General features: G+C 46.8%; 1 protein-coding gene across 8 annotated transcripts in view; it reads left to right on the top strand.

Annotated features, from left to right (window-relative positions):
* The window catches only part of Myo5b (myosin VB), a 301,927-nt gene that overhangs the window by 280,903 nt on the left and 4,575 nt on the right, over positions 1 to 16,449 (top strand). For all 8 annotated transcript variants that reach the window (XM_034518119.2, XM_076912462.1, XM_076912461.1 and 5 more), the window contains 7 exons: positions 139 to 282; positions 4,249 to 4,400; positions 5,943 to 6,032; positions 8,338 to 8,488; positions 9,936 to 10,221; positions 11,798 to 11,972; positions 13,573 to 13,653. In XM_034518119.2, coding sequence (XP_034374010.1) covers positions 139 to 282; positions 4,249 to 4,400; positions 5,943 to 6,032; positions 8,338 to 8,488; positions 9,936 to 10,221; positions 11,798 to 11,972; positions 13,573 to 13,653 — 1,079 coding nt within the window. The remainder of the gene's footprint in view (positions 1 to 138; positions 283 to 4,248; positions 4,401 to 5,942; positions 6,033 to 8,337; positions 8,489 to 9,935; positions 10,222 to 11,797; positions 11,973 to 13,572; positions 13,654 to 16,449) is intronic.

Here is a 16,449-nt window from a genome sequence, read left to right as displayed (position 1 = left end):
TTGACCCACAGCTAGAGAGGTTCAGGCTATAAGGCACAGATACATAGAGTGTAAGCGTGATGCCCAAGCTGGGCCACCCCTCCTGCAGGCCTCCGATGCATGTTCTCACCATGTTTCTGACTTCTCTTTCTCACTCAGCTGCCCAGGCATTGGCACAGAGCGACAGGAGACACCATGAACTCACAAGACAGGTCACGGTCCAGCGAAAAGAGAAGGACTTCCAAGGCATGCTGGAATACCACAAAGAGGACGAGGCCCTCCTCATCCGGAACCTGGTGACAGGTCAGGCCCTATAGCGGTGTGCCACCTGCCAGCTCTCTTTCCTCTCCATTTCTGTTCAGCCAACCCTCCCATCTCCCCAGTGGATCTTACAGTCTCCTCCTCTACCTCATGCCCACCATTTCCAGCTGTTTCAATGCTCCCTGCTGCCTTTCCAAAGCCAGCTTTGCATTAGCTCAGGGAAGGGAATGTCTCTGTTCTGCCAGTGGCCACAAGGCTCCTGCCCACCACTTGCTTCTCTGCAGTAGTGGCTGCAATTCTTCTTTCTCTGGGGAAGTTTAGGTGGGCAATGGCGCTTTGGCTGTAGCAGCGCAGGCTTGTCGGCAACTGTGCCAAAGGTCGTTCCCTCCCTGATTGTTTATTTCTCTCAGCATCTGTATCTATAGACACTATCCAAATCCAGACACCATATTGGAGGATGGTGAGATCATTCTGGAAACTGTCCCCCAAGTCACAGAGTGGATAAATAGTGAGCCAAGGACTCAAATGTCTTCTAGTTACAGCTAGTTAGTGCTGTGCAATCCAGCATGCATGAGTGTGGCCTCTGGAATCGCGCAGCCTCTGTGTGAGCTTGCCCCTTTCCTCCCTGGCCATGTAATTGAGGACCAGTGCTCTCATGTGTGTGCGAGACACCATGTTGTGAGTGTCAGTATGTGGCCCAGCAGCTTCAGATGCTCCAGGAAAGGCAGACTCCCTCTGGGTTGGTCCTCAGGAGGAAAACTCCTGCTACCTCACATTCCAGCCCCCATAGCTTTGGAACACCTCCTGCCCACGGGGTCACTCCTCATAGATGCCCAGTTAGGAGGTCTGAGTCCTATTTGCACATCGTTGAGGCTTGTGTGAAGATAGTTCTTTGTGGCTAGTCACAGATGCCACCTTCAGGGATGGTTTACCGTCCTCGTGGGAGCCAGTATCCTCAGTAATTCTGGTCTCCTTCATTTTTTATCTCAGCCTTTCATCAGCACCAATAAACCTCCTGTATGTTCCATCCTACAGAGTCAGGAGGAAAAATCTTAGAGAAGAAAGTCCTGTGAGGCAAAAGGAAGACAGACTATTCTGTGTCTGATCCTATGCTACTGGCCATCTTCTATGTGACACTGTAGTGTCCCTATCTGTCAAACAGGGTGGTGGGACTGTCCCCTACCTTCCCCAGCATGTGAGATAGAGCCAGAGTGCACTGCAGGGCTTTCTCACTTAAGGAGGTGGAGCTCAAGGTAAACATTACCCTCCCAGGCATGAAGACCTCTGCTGAGTGTGGGGCCTAGGCCAGGAGCTCAGGAGGAATAGAACATGACTTCTGCCTAGCGTGGTTGCCCTTTGGTTGTTTGATTTGGGCATTTTGAGTAACTTGCTGATGACTGTTATGCTCCAACAACTATATGCGGCCTACAACGAGCAAACCTTCGCTCTGCAGTGAATGTGAAACACAAAAGCATGCAGCATCAGAGTTACATACACAGTATATGTGCTAACTAAATAGGACTCTGAATTCCAACAGTTAAATAAGTGTGACTCAAGACTCCTCCTGCTTTCATTGTTTACACGGCTCTAGGCGATCACCTCCTACCTAGATCCCAAGGAGTACCTAGCCATCTGCCCTTCAGACAGCCCCACACACATAGATGAACCTCTTATGAACCTGTCACTGGCTAGTTGCTTCAGAGAGGAGAAAAAAGAAGAGTTATAATCCCCACCCTATAAGATGCTAAGTAAATCTGCCTAGAAACAGAAGTGAGTCTGTTCTATCACAACAGAGCATTCCAAGGCAAGGCAAGCTGCTTAAATATGCCCATAGGTAAAGCTTGAAGTAAGACATTAGAGATTGGAAGTGTGGGGTTATAAAATTCACTCTCCCCCTCCCCCCATGAACATTCCTGGCATTCTAAATAGAGCCAAGAGCCGATCTATAGCCATTTATTGAACATAGAAAATGCCAGAATGTTTATCATGCGTCCAGAGTGTTGTGGCCCGTAATTAACACTAACTGGAAGGATATATTTGAAAGAATGATGTAACCTGTGTATCAACTGAAGACACATGCAGCCCAGCCCCACCCCAACCCTGATCATCTTGACAGATGACTTAAGGATGCTGCTGGCCCAGGTAGAGTGGGAGGCTGTCCCATTTGGGAGTTCCAAGCCCAGAGGGTTTTCCAGGCTTGGTTTGGTCAGGATAATGAGATTGACGGCTGTGAGCTGAGATAGAGCCAGAGCCACGGTGAGGTGTGAGGCCCTTTCCCATCCACCATCTTACAGGGTACCAGGCCTCTTCCTGCTGCTCTGCTCTTTCGACATGACTCACTACTTTCAACCTGGCTCCTTAGCTCCCCAGGAGACTAAAGTCCATCTGACACTTTCCTAGGGGTGTTGGGAAGGAGGGGCCAGGAGCATGAGTTTAATCACAGGATCTGCCTGCCTCTGCCTCCTGAGTTCATATGGAGTCACGATCCAAGGCAGGGAAAAGGATAGAGGAGAGGACCTGGAGAAGGGGCAGGGCAGACCGAACATGGCTTCCACCATGTGACGGCAGGGCAGACTGTGCGCTGCTGGACTAGTTCAACCGTGAGTCCTCAGGGCTGCCAGGAAATCATTCCAAACTGACAGCTCTCTACTGTTCAAATGTGCCTCCTGTTGCTGTAAAACGCCATGCCCATCATGATTGCACTGTATCATGAAGACAACTTAAGGCAGGAACCTGGAGACAGGACTGAAGCAGACACCGGGAGGAGCGCTGCTTACTGGTTCTCTTCCTGTAGCTTGCTCAGCCTGCTTTGTTTTGCCATCAAGGAACACACCCAGCGTGGTGGGCTTTCTCACCCTATTCACTGACCAAGAAAATGCCACCCCCAGGCTACTCCACAGGAGGTATTTTCCCAATTGAAGTTTTCTCTTCCCAGATGACCCTAGCCTGTGCCAAATTGGCAAGAAACTAAACATCACACCCATGGATACTGTCAGCCCTCTCTGCCCTTGGCCAACTGGCTATCATTGGGAACATAACGATCTGCTATCAGATATAATACTGCTAAATTCTCCTGATACCAACCTTCACGTATCAAAGAATCCACTATACCCAGTCAGAAGTTCTGGTGCATTCTCAGCCCATTGCATGACCCAGATTCCATTTATAGCCTGCCTCTAGCTGTAAGCCCCTTCCTGAGGACCATGGCATGAGTTTGTAACTTGTGGCCCTTTTATCCATGTGGTAGATAAATCACTGGGGACCTGTTTTGTTTTACTACTGTAGTACAAGCACCTAGGAACGTGGGGTGGGGGTGTTTGTTTTTAGACATCATTTCTCTATGTAGCCCTGGCTGACCTGAAACTCTCTATGTAGACCAGACTGACCTCAAACTCACAGAGATCTGCCTGCCTCTACCTCCTGAGTGCTGGGGTTAAAAGTGTGTTCCATTACACCTGGCCATGGCATACTTTTTCTTTTGACCACAGTGTCCACAGCTGCTGGTGCCTGGGTCGATGAGCGTGTACAGCAGTTATCTGTTGCTGAGATAAGATACGGTGACCTAAAGCAACTCAGAGTTCATTTGGCTTACAGGTCCAGAGGCCTAGAGTTGATAAAGGCAAGGAAGGCGTGGCCTCAGGCACCTGAACAGGAAGCTGGCTGATCCCATATCATCCGAACACAGGAAGCAGAGAGAGGAAGCAGGAAGTAGGGCAAGGCTATAAACCCTCAAAGACCACCCCTATGATGCACTTCCTCCAGCAAGGCTCCACCTTCTGGAGGTCCATAACTTCCCCCAAACAGCACCAGCAGCTGGACACTAAATGTGTGGATACAGGAGCCCATAGGGGCTTCACACTACCTCAGTTTCTTTTCCCTCTTTCAAGTCCTGTGAGGAGTGGATTCCTACATGAGCTATAAAGAAATAATGCAAACATTTCTTTTTTTGAGACAAGGGATTCTGACACTTAAAGTGTTCTAATCTAACTCACATGTTCTCTCCGTTAGACCTGAAGCCCCAGATGCTGTCGGGCACCGTGCCCTGTCTGCCTGCATACATACTCTATATGTGCATTAGGCATGCGGATTACACCAACGATGACCTCAAGGTCCACTCCTTGCTGAGCTCCACCATCAATGGCATCAAGAAAGTCCTCAAGGTAAGTCAGGAGCCCGTGCAGACAGTAGCCCAGTCCCCAGTAGCCCTAGATAAGCTAGCACCTCCGTTGCCTCTCTGTGTCTGTGTTCTGCCCGTTACACTCTCTGGGTCGCCTATCAGTTCTCCAAGCAGGTTGAGGTCTGCAAATGTCAGGAAGCACAGAACTTCATGGGGGCCTGCAGCAACCTCCCTGCTGAGCCTGTGTTTCCGGGAAAGCCTGGCTGCCCACTGGGATAGATGCTGTGGATGTGTGCCACCTCTGAACCAAATTAGAACCCATACTCTCTCACCATTCCAAGGGTCTGGGGCACGCGATCCTGGTTGGTGACACAGCAGAGCTTCTGCCATTCATAGGTTTATAAGGTGAGGCAGAACCAGCTGCTTGTGGCGGTGGGGGGTAAAACAGCTCACAAATGCCACCTTAGGGTACAAGACCCTTGGGGAATGTAGTAGCAGCTGCTGGCATCACTAGCTAGCCTGTTCAGGGTGAGGCCTTTTTACAAGGAACTGGAGTCAAGTGGTAGGAAGGGGACTTTAGAGGGAGATTAGACCTCAGTGACAACCGTGCGTCAGAAACTGATTCAGATTCTCCCTGACACTGCTGCTTCCAGGAGGTGAAGTCACCCTCAAAAGCCCTGCAGCCAGGCCACGTCTGGTCCTTGAGCCTATAATCCCTGATTTGAGAACAAGCTAGTCTCAAGCTCCTGACTGCAAACCCTTGGCAGCTGCCCCGCCTTCCCTGGCTCTATACACGATGCTATCTGCTAATTGCTGTGAAGTGTATCATGCACTTGTACATGTTGATAACTACTCTCAGATTGGTGTCTCTGGCCTTGACCTCTTTTACAAGCTCCAGCTTGAGTCTAAGGCAGCCTAGGACTACAAATGTCACTTCCTTGGGGAGGAGGCCTCCATAGCTCTGGGCTAGATTAGCCTGTTCTGACCCATCGCCTATGTGGTCAGCCTTGTTTCATGTCACGGCTCATTCTCATTCTCAATAATGTCAGATAAATACACTTACAGAATGGGTTCTGAGAAGTCAGTGGATGTAATGCAGAAACTGGATGGATCAAGTTATCTATTGGTTGCTAAGTAGCCTTGGTCACTTAGTTTCTTGCCACTGAACGTCGATGGGACACCAGCATACGTCTCTGCTATGCTATCTAGCATGCCTTGTACAGCTCAGAATCAGAGTTGGCCAGTCCACATTTCAGACCAGACTAGAGCCCGGTGCTGCTGGACCTAAGCTTCATTTGCACCACTCAGCTTCGCTGTCTTCACCCATGGGAGTCAGTGGGATCTTCCCATGTGTGCAGGGCATCAGGAGACTGGGGAGTGACTCTGTCTGTACCATCTTGGAGAGTGAAGGAACAGCAAACCTCTCAGCAAAGGTTATCTTTTCTGGGACTGGAAAGTTCTCTGCATCCATCGGGCTGCCCAGGAGTTGATGGGTGACACAGGAAACAGAACGAGAAAGGCACTGGGGATATATATATAATCCAATGGGAGTCACTCAGCCAGTGCTGTGCTTTTCTTTCCACAGAAGCATAATGATGACTTTGAGATGACATCATTCTGGTTATCCAACACCTGCCGCTTCCTTCACTGTTTGAAGCAATACAGTGGTGATGAGGTGAGGAGTGAGCAGAACGCCCCAAGGTGGGCCCCAGTTTATCCACTTGCAGTTTGGGGTGTTATGGATTCCCCCTTAGATGATGGGTGTAAGGTCTGTGAGGTACCTACTGGGACTGTGGATTGTGGGAATACCTTTGCAGGACTGGGTGGGGGCACAGGTAACTCTGGGTTTTACTGGGCTCAAGAACTCTGAAAAATCAAGAGATAGAACAGGTATTGTAATGAGTTTGTTTAACCACACAGTGCCAGAAAGCCCCTTGACTCCCTAGAGGACCCTTAGGACTCTATTTCTAAAGCTGCCCTAGAGGAACCATATCAGTGAAGACTGGGAGAAAGGTCAAGTGTCTGGTGTGTTTGGCTGTTTCTTGGGCTCTGTCCACTCCAGAATAAAAATGCCACCAGAAGAGACGTACCCCTATACAGAGCCACATGGTACAAACTGGTGTGGAGGCCCAGCTTCATGCTTGACTTGATTCACTGACCTGAGGCTATCATTTCATGTTCTACTCTGGACCTCTTCAGTCCAGCTTTATCTAGAACTCACATTCCTATCCTGGGGGGATTACCATCTGCCATTCTGCGACTTGGTATCTTCAGCTTCACCAGTGCCTTCTGCCTCCCACATGCCCATAAGGTCTCCACTCCCGGCTCGCTCTCCCTGACGTTCACACATCTAACCCTGCCCAAAGTCAAGGAGTAGCAAGAATTAAAACAGTGCAACAATATTTTAATCTTTTGTGCCATATAAAAATAGACACCCTCTCCTCCAGAGGGTAATGAACTAATCTCTGCCCCAGTCAGTCATTTTTAGAATGTGGTTTGACCCCGCCTCCCTTTAAGAATTAAAACTTGGATTTGGTCACTTGACTTTACTCTGAAAGGGATGGTAAAGGTGGAATAAGTGCCCTTTGTTTCAGTCGGATGCCTTCTGTTCCCTGTGCGCTCTTTCTGTGTGGGATCACTTTGTGGCATTTCGTTAAGATTCCTGCTTTCCACACTGTCTTAGTTTCATTTGTGACAAAATGCCCTGACAAAAACTTTATTGAGATAGGGTTTATTTGGCTCACAAATCCTGGTTACTGACCATCTGTTGTAAGAAATCAAGGTAGCAGAAACCTGAAGCTAGTCACACTGTATCCACATAGAGATGCAGAGAGCAAGGGATAAACACAGGCAGGTGGTACTTGGCTCCCTCTTGCCTTCTCGTTCAGTCCAGAGCCCAGCCACTGAAATGGTGTCCACATTCAGGGTGTGCCTTGTCACCAGGGGCCGGGCTGCCAGTGCTCCTAGACCTTTGTCAGGCTGACAATTAGCTATAAGCACCATTACCATGTATTCCAACAGTGTTATGAAAGGTCAAGACCAAGGGCTCTGTGACCCTGGTCTGCTCCTTGTGCTTCTGTTCTTGGGAACAAGATAAACCAGTGTAACCGACTCTGTGTGGTCTAAACAGCAAAGAGGGGCAAAGGACCCCATCCCTTAACAATCACTCCCGTTTCCACCCATTTTCTTATTAAAAAATGCCTTGTAATTTGAGATAAGGGTCACAGATTGCGGAATGGCTGCCTCTATGACAGTACTGATCTTTCTGGCTCGATGTTAATTCCTCTCAGCCTGACTGGAAAGGACCTCGGAGCTAGACTCAGTGGCGCACGTCTCCAGCAGTTGGAGGCTGCGGAAGGAGTGTCCCAAGTGTGAGGACAGCATAAATGATACAGCAAGACCATCTCAAAACAAAAAAGATGGAACTAGAAAGGAGCCTTTGTGATGTTAGTACTTGGTCCAGATTACATGTTCCTCTTAGTACAGCAGGCTAAGAGACGGTGCCATCCCCCAAGCATTTCTGCCCATCCATTAACTGATAAAATGACAAGAGTCTGTAGATGTCTCCTACAAACAGAACCCGGCCTACGCCATATTCCTGTAAGGCCCGGTGTAGCCTAAGATTTTAGGGAAATCTAAACGCAGATATTATCAGATAAACATCCAGGAAGTGTGAGTCCCTCCTTTATTACTTTTTTCTGATTTAGGGTACTCAATATATAGGACTAACTGTATTTTGAGGATCCAATTGATTTAGGCCCTTTGGTTTACATAATTTGACTTGTCTGTCATGAGATTTTCACTACCTTCAAGGTCCAGGGTCATCCCAAAGGCCTCCTGTTTCCTAGAGCTTTACACATGTAGGGAAGGCCTGAGGGTGGAGCCCTGCAAATAGGACGTTGTTAAAGTACCCAAGCCCAGGAGGTAGATGGAGCCCGGGAGACCCCAGAAGCTTATTGATGTGCACCTTTCCTCTTCAGGGTTTCATGACACAGAACACTGCGAAGCAGAATGAGCACTGTCTCAAGAACTTTGACCTCACTGAATACCGTCAGGTGCTAAGCGACCTTTCCATTCAGATCTATCAGCAACTTATTAAAATTGCCGAGGGCTTGTTACAACCTATGATAGGTAAGCTGGCGCTGCACACATCTTGGAGTCTGGAAAAGGAAGGTTGTGGCAGGCTTGCCTTGCCTTTCAGGAACCAAGTGTTACTAGCTGTGACCTCCAAGCCAGGGCCTTCCTGGGGAAGGCATGAAGTACTACACATTGTGCTTAAGACTTGGGGAATTTTCAACAGCATACTATAATAACACAATGCCAGCAGAGCGAGGTAGCTCTCCCTAATGTTTTCTTTTTTCTGTAGTAATTTCTACAGGCAATATAATGGTGTGAGTGCAAACACAATGAAGACAGTCTCTTCTTGCCAGGGAGGTGCTTGTGAATCGAGCTGCAGAAGCACAGGGCAATCCTGTTCACTTACTTTGCACACAGCAATGAGTGCACTTGAGTGCTGAACATGAAATCAGAATGGAAAGAACAGCTACATTGTAACATAGACTGATACAGGCTTGCCACTCAGTGCTCCATGAAGGCAGGGACAGAAGTTAAACCTGGATCTGTGTACCTGCATCTCTAGGTCCTCACAACACAAACAGGCTGAATTAAGGACCAATCCAGAAGGATTGTTCCTGGGATAAATGCATACCAAATCCTACCCCTGCCTAGTTTTCTTTTAAGGTCTTTCCCATAGACCAGTAGAAGAAGAACTGATTTATCATGCTGGATATGTTTCAAAACTTGGAATAATCTGGTTGATTGCACCAGTTCCTGAGTAAGACCTGGGTTCAAATCCTAGTGCTCACTCTTCCTAACAGCATTTCTGTAGCCAAATGATACACCATCTTTATGCTTCCATTTGCTCATTGGTAAAGTGGGTAGTGCCTCATAGGGCTGCTGGCTGAATGAAAGAGGTCCTGTCCATAAAGCACCACCTGGTACACAGGGAAATGCTATTGAATAAGGTTGTTGAAGCAACTAACCTAATAGTTACACAGTTGGTGCCTGGGTTAGAACCCTACCAGAATTGGCTCAACTCTTAAACTTTGAAAACTTGACAGAGCTAGTACATAGCCATTATTTTTGTCCAATCACCAATGAGTTTAAGTAACATTATGGTCCCTAGTTACTTTATTCAAGATGGAAATTCACTAGATTCAAAATTCTTTGCCAAATGTATTGAGTCTCTGCATATGTTGACCCCATGCATATCTGAATGGTTTCATTGACCTGAGTGATCTTTTTTTTTTTTTAAATCAATGGGTTTTCTAAGATTTATTTATTTACTTTGTGCATATGAGTACATTGTAGCCATCTTCAGACACACCAGAAGAGGGCATCAGATCCCATTACAGATGGCTGTGAGCCATCATGTGGTTGCTGGGAATTTAACTCAGGACCTTTAGGAAGAGCAGTCAGTGCTCTTAACCGCTGAGCCATCTCTCCAGCCCGACCTGAGTGATCTTACAGAAGAGTTTTGAGGGGAACATTCAAGCTTCTAACCGTGCCTTCCTTTCAGTTTCTGCCATGTTGGAAAATGAGAGTATCCAGGGACTGTCTGGTGTGAGGCCAACTGGTTACCGGAAGCGCTCCTCCAGCATGGTGGACGGAGAGAATTCGTATTGCCTAGAGGCCATCATCCGCCAGATGAATTCTTTTCATACAGTTCTGTGTGACCAGGGCCTGGACCCCGAGATTATCCTGCAGGTGTTCAAACAGCTATTCTACATGATCAACGCTGTGACTCTTAACAACCTGCTCCTGCGGAAAGATGCCTGCTCCTGGAGCACAGGCATGCAACTCAGGTGAGAGGGGACTCACGCCAGCAGCCAGCATGTGGAGAGCTGTAGTGGCAATCTGTTAATCTGCTCTGAGCTCTCAGGTGTGAACTTTTTACCACCTGCCAGAGTTCTCTGGATTCTCGAATGAAAACACACACACGTACATGTAACCTTTATATTTTGATATGTCTTAACTAATTCAATGGCCAGGACACTCCTGTATCTCCATTTGACTAACACACGCCCCTCCGATATTCCTGAGTTAATACTTGCTAAGTCTATATTTTATCTCTCTTACTCCAGACCCAATTTGGAGGGAAGTGGCCCCTGGGGACATTTTTCCTGACTCTTACATGTCTGCAAGCACTCTCTGCATTTCCATCATGGCAATTTTGCTCCTCCTCCTCCTCCTCCTCCTCCTCCTCCTCCTCCTCCTCCTCCTCCTCCTCCTTCCCTTCCTCCCTTGTCCCCAGAAATCTAAAAGTCCTGCCTTCATCTCCCTGCCCAGCCATTGGCTGTTATGAACTTTATTGACCAATCAAAAACCAATTGGGGACAGAGACCCTCAGCATCTGGACACTAGATTCCCATGTGATTTGGGGAGCCAAATTAAGACAAAGCATCAGAACCAATCTCCAACAGAGACTGAGGGCCCCAACACAGGCTGGGGTCAGAACACAGAACAGCTGACTTCAAGGTGAAATCCGCATCTAACTGGAAGCCCTTCCCACAACTGGTATGACTCAAACCCTTTACCTTCTTATTAACTGGTGAAGTTCACTCAGCAGTGATGCCCAAACTAGCTTAGAGATGCCCAGTCAGATACCCTTTAAGACTAATGCAGTGTGGCCAGGTCAGCGAGAAAGATGGATGGATCAGGAGTTAATCAAGGCTGTCAAGGAAGTATGAATGGTTATAAATTAAAGTCAAATTATAATTCAGTATATTTAATGCTTCCCTCCCTGTTAATCTATATAGACACATTAGGTATTCCTTCTTTGCTTAATTGTAAGCATGTATCCAACTATTCATTCTTCATTCAATATATGGTTACTGAATTCTAGGCACTTTGCCGAATCTTTTTTAACACACGTGTGCACATAGTGGTTCATAAACGTGTGGGTGAACATGTGGAGGTTAGAGGACAACTCAAGCATCCACCTCTAACAAAAACAAACAAAACACAAGCCCTCACTGGCCTGGAACTCACCTAAGCTGTCTAGGCTGGCTTGCCAGCAGACCAGCACCAGGATTACAACTATGTGCCACCTTACCGGTTTGTGGTTTTGTTGTTTGTTTGGCGCGTGTGTGTGTGTGTGTGTGTGTGTGTGTGTGTGTGTGTGTGTGTGTGTTTTTATGTTTATGTGAGGGTCTCAGGATCAACCTCAGGCCCTCTTGCTTACAAGGCAAACATTTTACAAACTGAGCTATCTCCCTTACTCCACCTTGCAAGCTTTTTAACCACATGAGATCATTGAAGTGAGGGCACTGTCACCTGCACAACACAGCACAGCAGGTACCCCCTCCTCCCCATGTCCCATCTCCCAACTCCCACCCCATGAATAAAGGCTTAACAGCTTCCTTTTCTGCCTTGGCTAAGGTACAACATAAGTCAACTCGAAGAGTGGCTTCGGGGAAAAAACCTTCACCAGAGCGGAGCAGTTCAGACCATGGAACCCTTGATCCAGGCAGCCCAGCTCCTCCAGCTGAAGAAGAAAACCCATGAGGATGCTGAGGCCATCTGCTCTCTGTGTACCTCCCTCACTACCCAGCAGGTACAGTGGTTCAAGACCAGCGCTCGCCCTTCCAGTCTGTTCTTGCCGGGAGTTTTCTAGTGGTGTGCTTCCAGCCCCATTGACACAGTTCAGATTTGCAAGATGAACCAGAGATCACTTTGGTTATAAAACCCGATGTCAGTTCCCTGTAACTTCCCCGATCCTTCTTGTGAACTAAGTCACAAGACCCACAAACCTTGGTAATAACTCTTTAAAATTACATGTGCATGTTCACATGTGCTGTGTGTGGTCAGAGGTCAGAGGTTGACTGAGAGGAGTTGGTTCTCTCTTCCACCATGTGGGCTCTGGGGATTGACCTCAGATAACCAGGTATGGTTGCTGGAGTCCTTACCCAATGTGACATCTTGTGGCCGGAACCCTCACCCAACAAGACATCTTGCTGGCCTCATGTTGCTATTTTTTAAAAAGCAATTCCAGATGGTTCCTTACCTAGAATTTTTTTTTCCTGAATCTGTCAACATGAAGCTGTTTGCTTTCTTTATATATTTTTTTCTTTTGTTGTTGTTGTTTTTTGAGACAGGGTTTCTCTGTGTAGCCCTGGCTGTCCTGGAACTCACTCTGTAGAACAGGCTAGCCTCGAACTCAGAAATCCGCCTGCCTCTGCCTCCCAAGTGCTGGGATTAAAGGCGTGCGCCATAACTGCCTGGCTATATATTTTCTTTACAACTGTAATTTTTATATGGCCATATTTTAAGACTCCATTTATATCATTTTAAATGAAGCCTTAGCAATTCAAAGGTACTTAAATATTTTAAATTCCTCTCCCCAAAATTGTGCTTATATACTATAATTTGGTTGTAGACATATGACTAGTCTGTAAAGAGATAAAAGTCCTAGATCTTGCCTTTGGTCACAACTCCTCTAAGAAATGGGCCACAGACACCAGTAAATGGAAAGCAGACTTTCCCAATCAAATACATATTCGTCCCAGAGAATACCTTTGCAGCCAACCAAACTCAGTAAGGTGAAGGCACATGCTTCTCTTCCCTCCTGACTTCTGAAATGAACCTGAGAACTCCTAAGACCTGCACATTCTTAGTTTCCCAGCTCCCTGCACCAGTAAATGTCTCACTTCTGTGAGTTTACTTATTGCCTGTCCTGGGCCTTGTAGACAGTAGGATACTCCCACCAAAATGGTTGATGAGCATGCAAAAGACTGTGTGGTTAAGAAAAATCTCACTTGTAAATTAATTTTGTTAAGGAAGAGGCAGGAGAGGGTGGTTACGTGCAGTTAAGAAAGCCCTCTCTCATACAAGATCCTGGTTCTCTACTGAAGAGCCATAGGTTCCCGGCAGGAAAGAGGCTGGGGGTTACAGATAAGAGTTTTCTGAAGTCATGTATTAGCCATCAAGCATAGAGGAAGGGTGGGCATTGAGGACATGAGCGTCATACAGGAGCTCAAGCCTCACAGGGTCAGCCATGGGTAGAAACACACTATAAATGGCGGCCTAAGCACACACCTTGAGGGGTCTGTCCAGAGAGTTAAACACTTTGTGACACCACTGTCACAGAGTCTTAAATGTCAAAGTTGCCTTCAGTTTGTCAAGTTCTGTGCTGAACTCTGCTTTCATTCCAACAGATTGTCAAAATTTTAAACCTCTACACTCCCTTGAATGAATTTGAAGAACGGGTGACAGTGTCCTTCATTCGAACAATCCAGGTAAGCTGTCCAGTGTTAATTCTATAAAGTATTGGTCAAAAGTCAAAAGGACATTGAAAAAGCAGGTTTTACCCCCTTGACTAATGTTGGCTATACTGTGCTAGAAAACCTTGCATTTGTAGGCTTCCTCCTTAAACGTATGAGAACCTTAGAGTCCACAGTAACATTGACTGCACACACACACACACACAGGAACCTCAGTGTCCATAGTAACATTGACTGCACACACACACACACACAGGAACCTCAGTGTCCATAGTAACATTGACTGCACACACACACACACACACACACACACACACAGGAACCTCAGCGTCCACAGTAACATTGACTGCACACACACACACAGGAACCTCAGTGTCCACAGTAACATTGACTGCACACACACACACACAGGAACCTCAGTGTCCACAGTAACATTGACTGCACACACACACACACACACACACACACACACACACACACACACACAGGAACCTCAGTGTCCACAGTAACATTGACGCACACACACACAGGAACCTCAGCGTCCACAGTAACATTGACTGCACACACACACACACACACAGGAACCTCAGTGTCCACAGTAACATTGACTGCACACACACACACACACACACACACAGGAACCTCAGCGTCCACAGTAACATTGACTGCACACACACAGATGCATGGCCTTATCTTTCCTTCCCAGCTTTTTGACTCAAGTGCCTCGTTTTCCAGGAACACCTTGCTAAATCAAGACACCAGATGGAATTAACAAGGGAGCTTAGTATCAATTCCACCCTCGTGGAACTAAGAACATTCTCTTAGACTACAATCTGTACTCTTAAATGTCATCTCTGATAATTACAGTATTTGCCTTTGGGTATAGGCAGGAAAAAACATATCAAAGAGATGTATATGTAGATCCATCTTGAGATGTGAGGTTTTAACTTAAACCTGAGCTTCCTCAAGTTGAGCCCGGTGAGGTTTGGGTCCAGTGGAGGACCTTCTTGTGTGACAGTGGCTGACAGGAGCTGGTTACAGTAGTGATTCACAAAGCAGGACTCCTTTCTCCGATTGTTACACGGAGGGAACACATAGTTACATGGATAGTTACATGGAGGGGATACGTGGACAGACACCTTGTATTTGCCAGCACGATCCAAGGATAGGAAGTGGGGGAACATGACCAGAAGAGGAGACTGGGGAAATAAGGATTTATCAAAACTGTTAAAGAACCCCCAGAAATCAAGAACTTTGGTAGAGAATGCTGTTCTCCTTTGTAAGGCTAGGGATTTTGTTCCAAGAGTTAAAAAAGAGCTAGAGGTTTCTAAAGAGTGCCCTGGCTCTGAAAAGACCCATGGAAAAGAATAAATGAACTTTAGCCTTGTATTTGAGTGGAGATGACAGAGGTCAAGGGACAGATGCCAAGTCAGACTAAAGGTGGTGGTTGTCTCAAGGGCAGTGGGAAATGCCAGGGCATGCTGAGCATACAGCCCTCAGAGCGGGCCAGCTCACCCCCACAACGGATCTACCGAAGTGGGAGAGGGAGGGCGCTGAGTGAGAGCAGGGGCTAGAAGAAGCAGAGAAGGAACTGGGAGACAGAGAGAAGCCATGACATACCCCGACCCACTGCTGATTTTTGTGGAAGATTGAAAAGCAATTCAGGCAAAAGTGTAGGTTCAAGAAGTCATTCTTGGATTTGAACCTGAGCCACGTGGGGGAGAGAACCATGACTCAGTTTAAACAGCACCGTTTGCAAGAAGGGAGGTCAGGTCTAAGTTGACTGATAAAACCCAAGCCGACTGCAGGTCTAAGGGATGAAGGCCATAGAAAAAACATCCTTGAGGGTAAGGGTTAAATATTATCAGAAAATATAGCAATCCTGCCAAAACTGGTTTTTTGCCAGCCATGGCTTGTTTCTTCCTGTGCAGTGCTCGGAGGTACTGGTGAGCAGTGAGCCCCTCACCCCACTCCCACCCACACCACACTTGATCTCGTGACCAGTAGCCAAAGCTTCTTGTTAGACATACCATTGCCTGTGTACTGGGATACAGCATACATGTTTAAACACACACACCAGGATTACTGAAGCATTACATAGGAACTCATAAACATTTAAATATTAAAACTTGTATAATGTAAGCTTGAGAGCTGCTAACCTGCCCCGGGCTCACAGGGGTTCTCTGCGCGACACTACGTACTGTCTGAGTTTCCGTCAACCATGTGTGCCTTGAGCCCCTTCAGCCTCTTTAATTGGCCCCGTTTTCATGTTCACCCCAAATCTCTTACATGTTAAGGCTTTTTTTTCACAACCTTTATTGCTTTAAAAATGTGCAGAGAAATTAACCAGACCCAAAGTCTATTAATGAGCTCACATACAGTTAGAATTCACATTCAGAACGGAAGCTGTGAGTTTTCACATTAGAACTTACAGTCAGTGTTGAATATCTCGTATGCCCTCGTCTATCACCCCAAACAAAACTCCCATGACAGAATTAGATATGAAGTTGGCTCTCCATCCTCTTTCATAGCCCGTGCTCATTGCCTGCATTCGGTCCTTCCTTACCCCTTTCCTGTTCTCTGTTGTTCATGTTATACTGTGTGCATAGGTATCTTTGTTTACATATGTTATTGGCCAGACTCTGCATGAGAAAGAACGTGTGGTTTCTTTTATTTCTTTCTGAGATTGTGTGACCTCATGTAATATTATACATTCAAAGTCCATCCATTTCCCTGAATCTTTTAAGCTTCATTTTTTAGTGCTGAGTAATATTCCAGTGTGTGTGTGTGTGTGTGTGTGTGTAAAATATG

This window comes from Arvicanthis niloticus, chromosome 14 (genome assembly GCF_011762505.2).
Source record: "Arvicanthis niloticus isolate mArvNil1 chromosome 14, mArvNil1.pat.X, whole genome shotgun sequence".
In the NCBI taxonomy this organism is placed as follows: domain Eukaryota; kingdom Metazoa; phylum Chordata; class Mammalia; order Rodentia; family Muridae; genus Arvicanthis; species Arvicanthis niloticus.
Note: the sequence above shows the minus strand (reverse complement) of the source record. Positions and strands in the feature narration are given on the sequence as shown.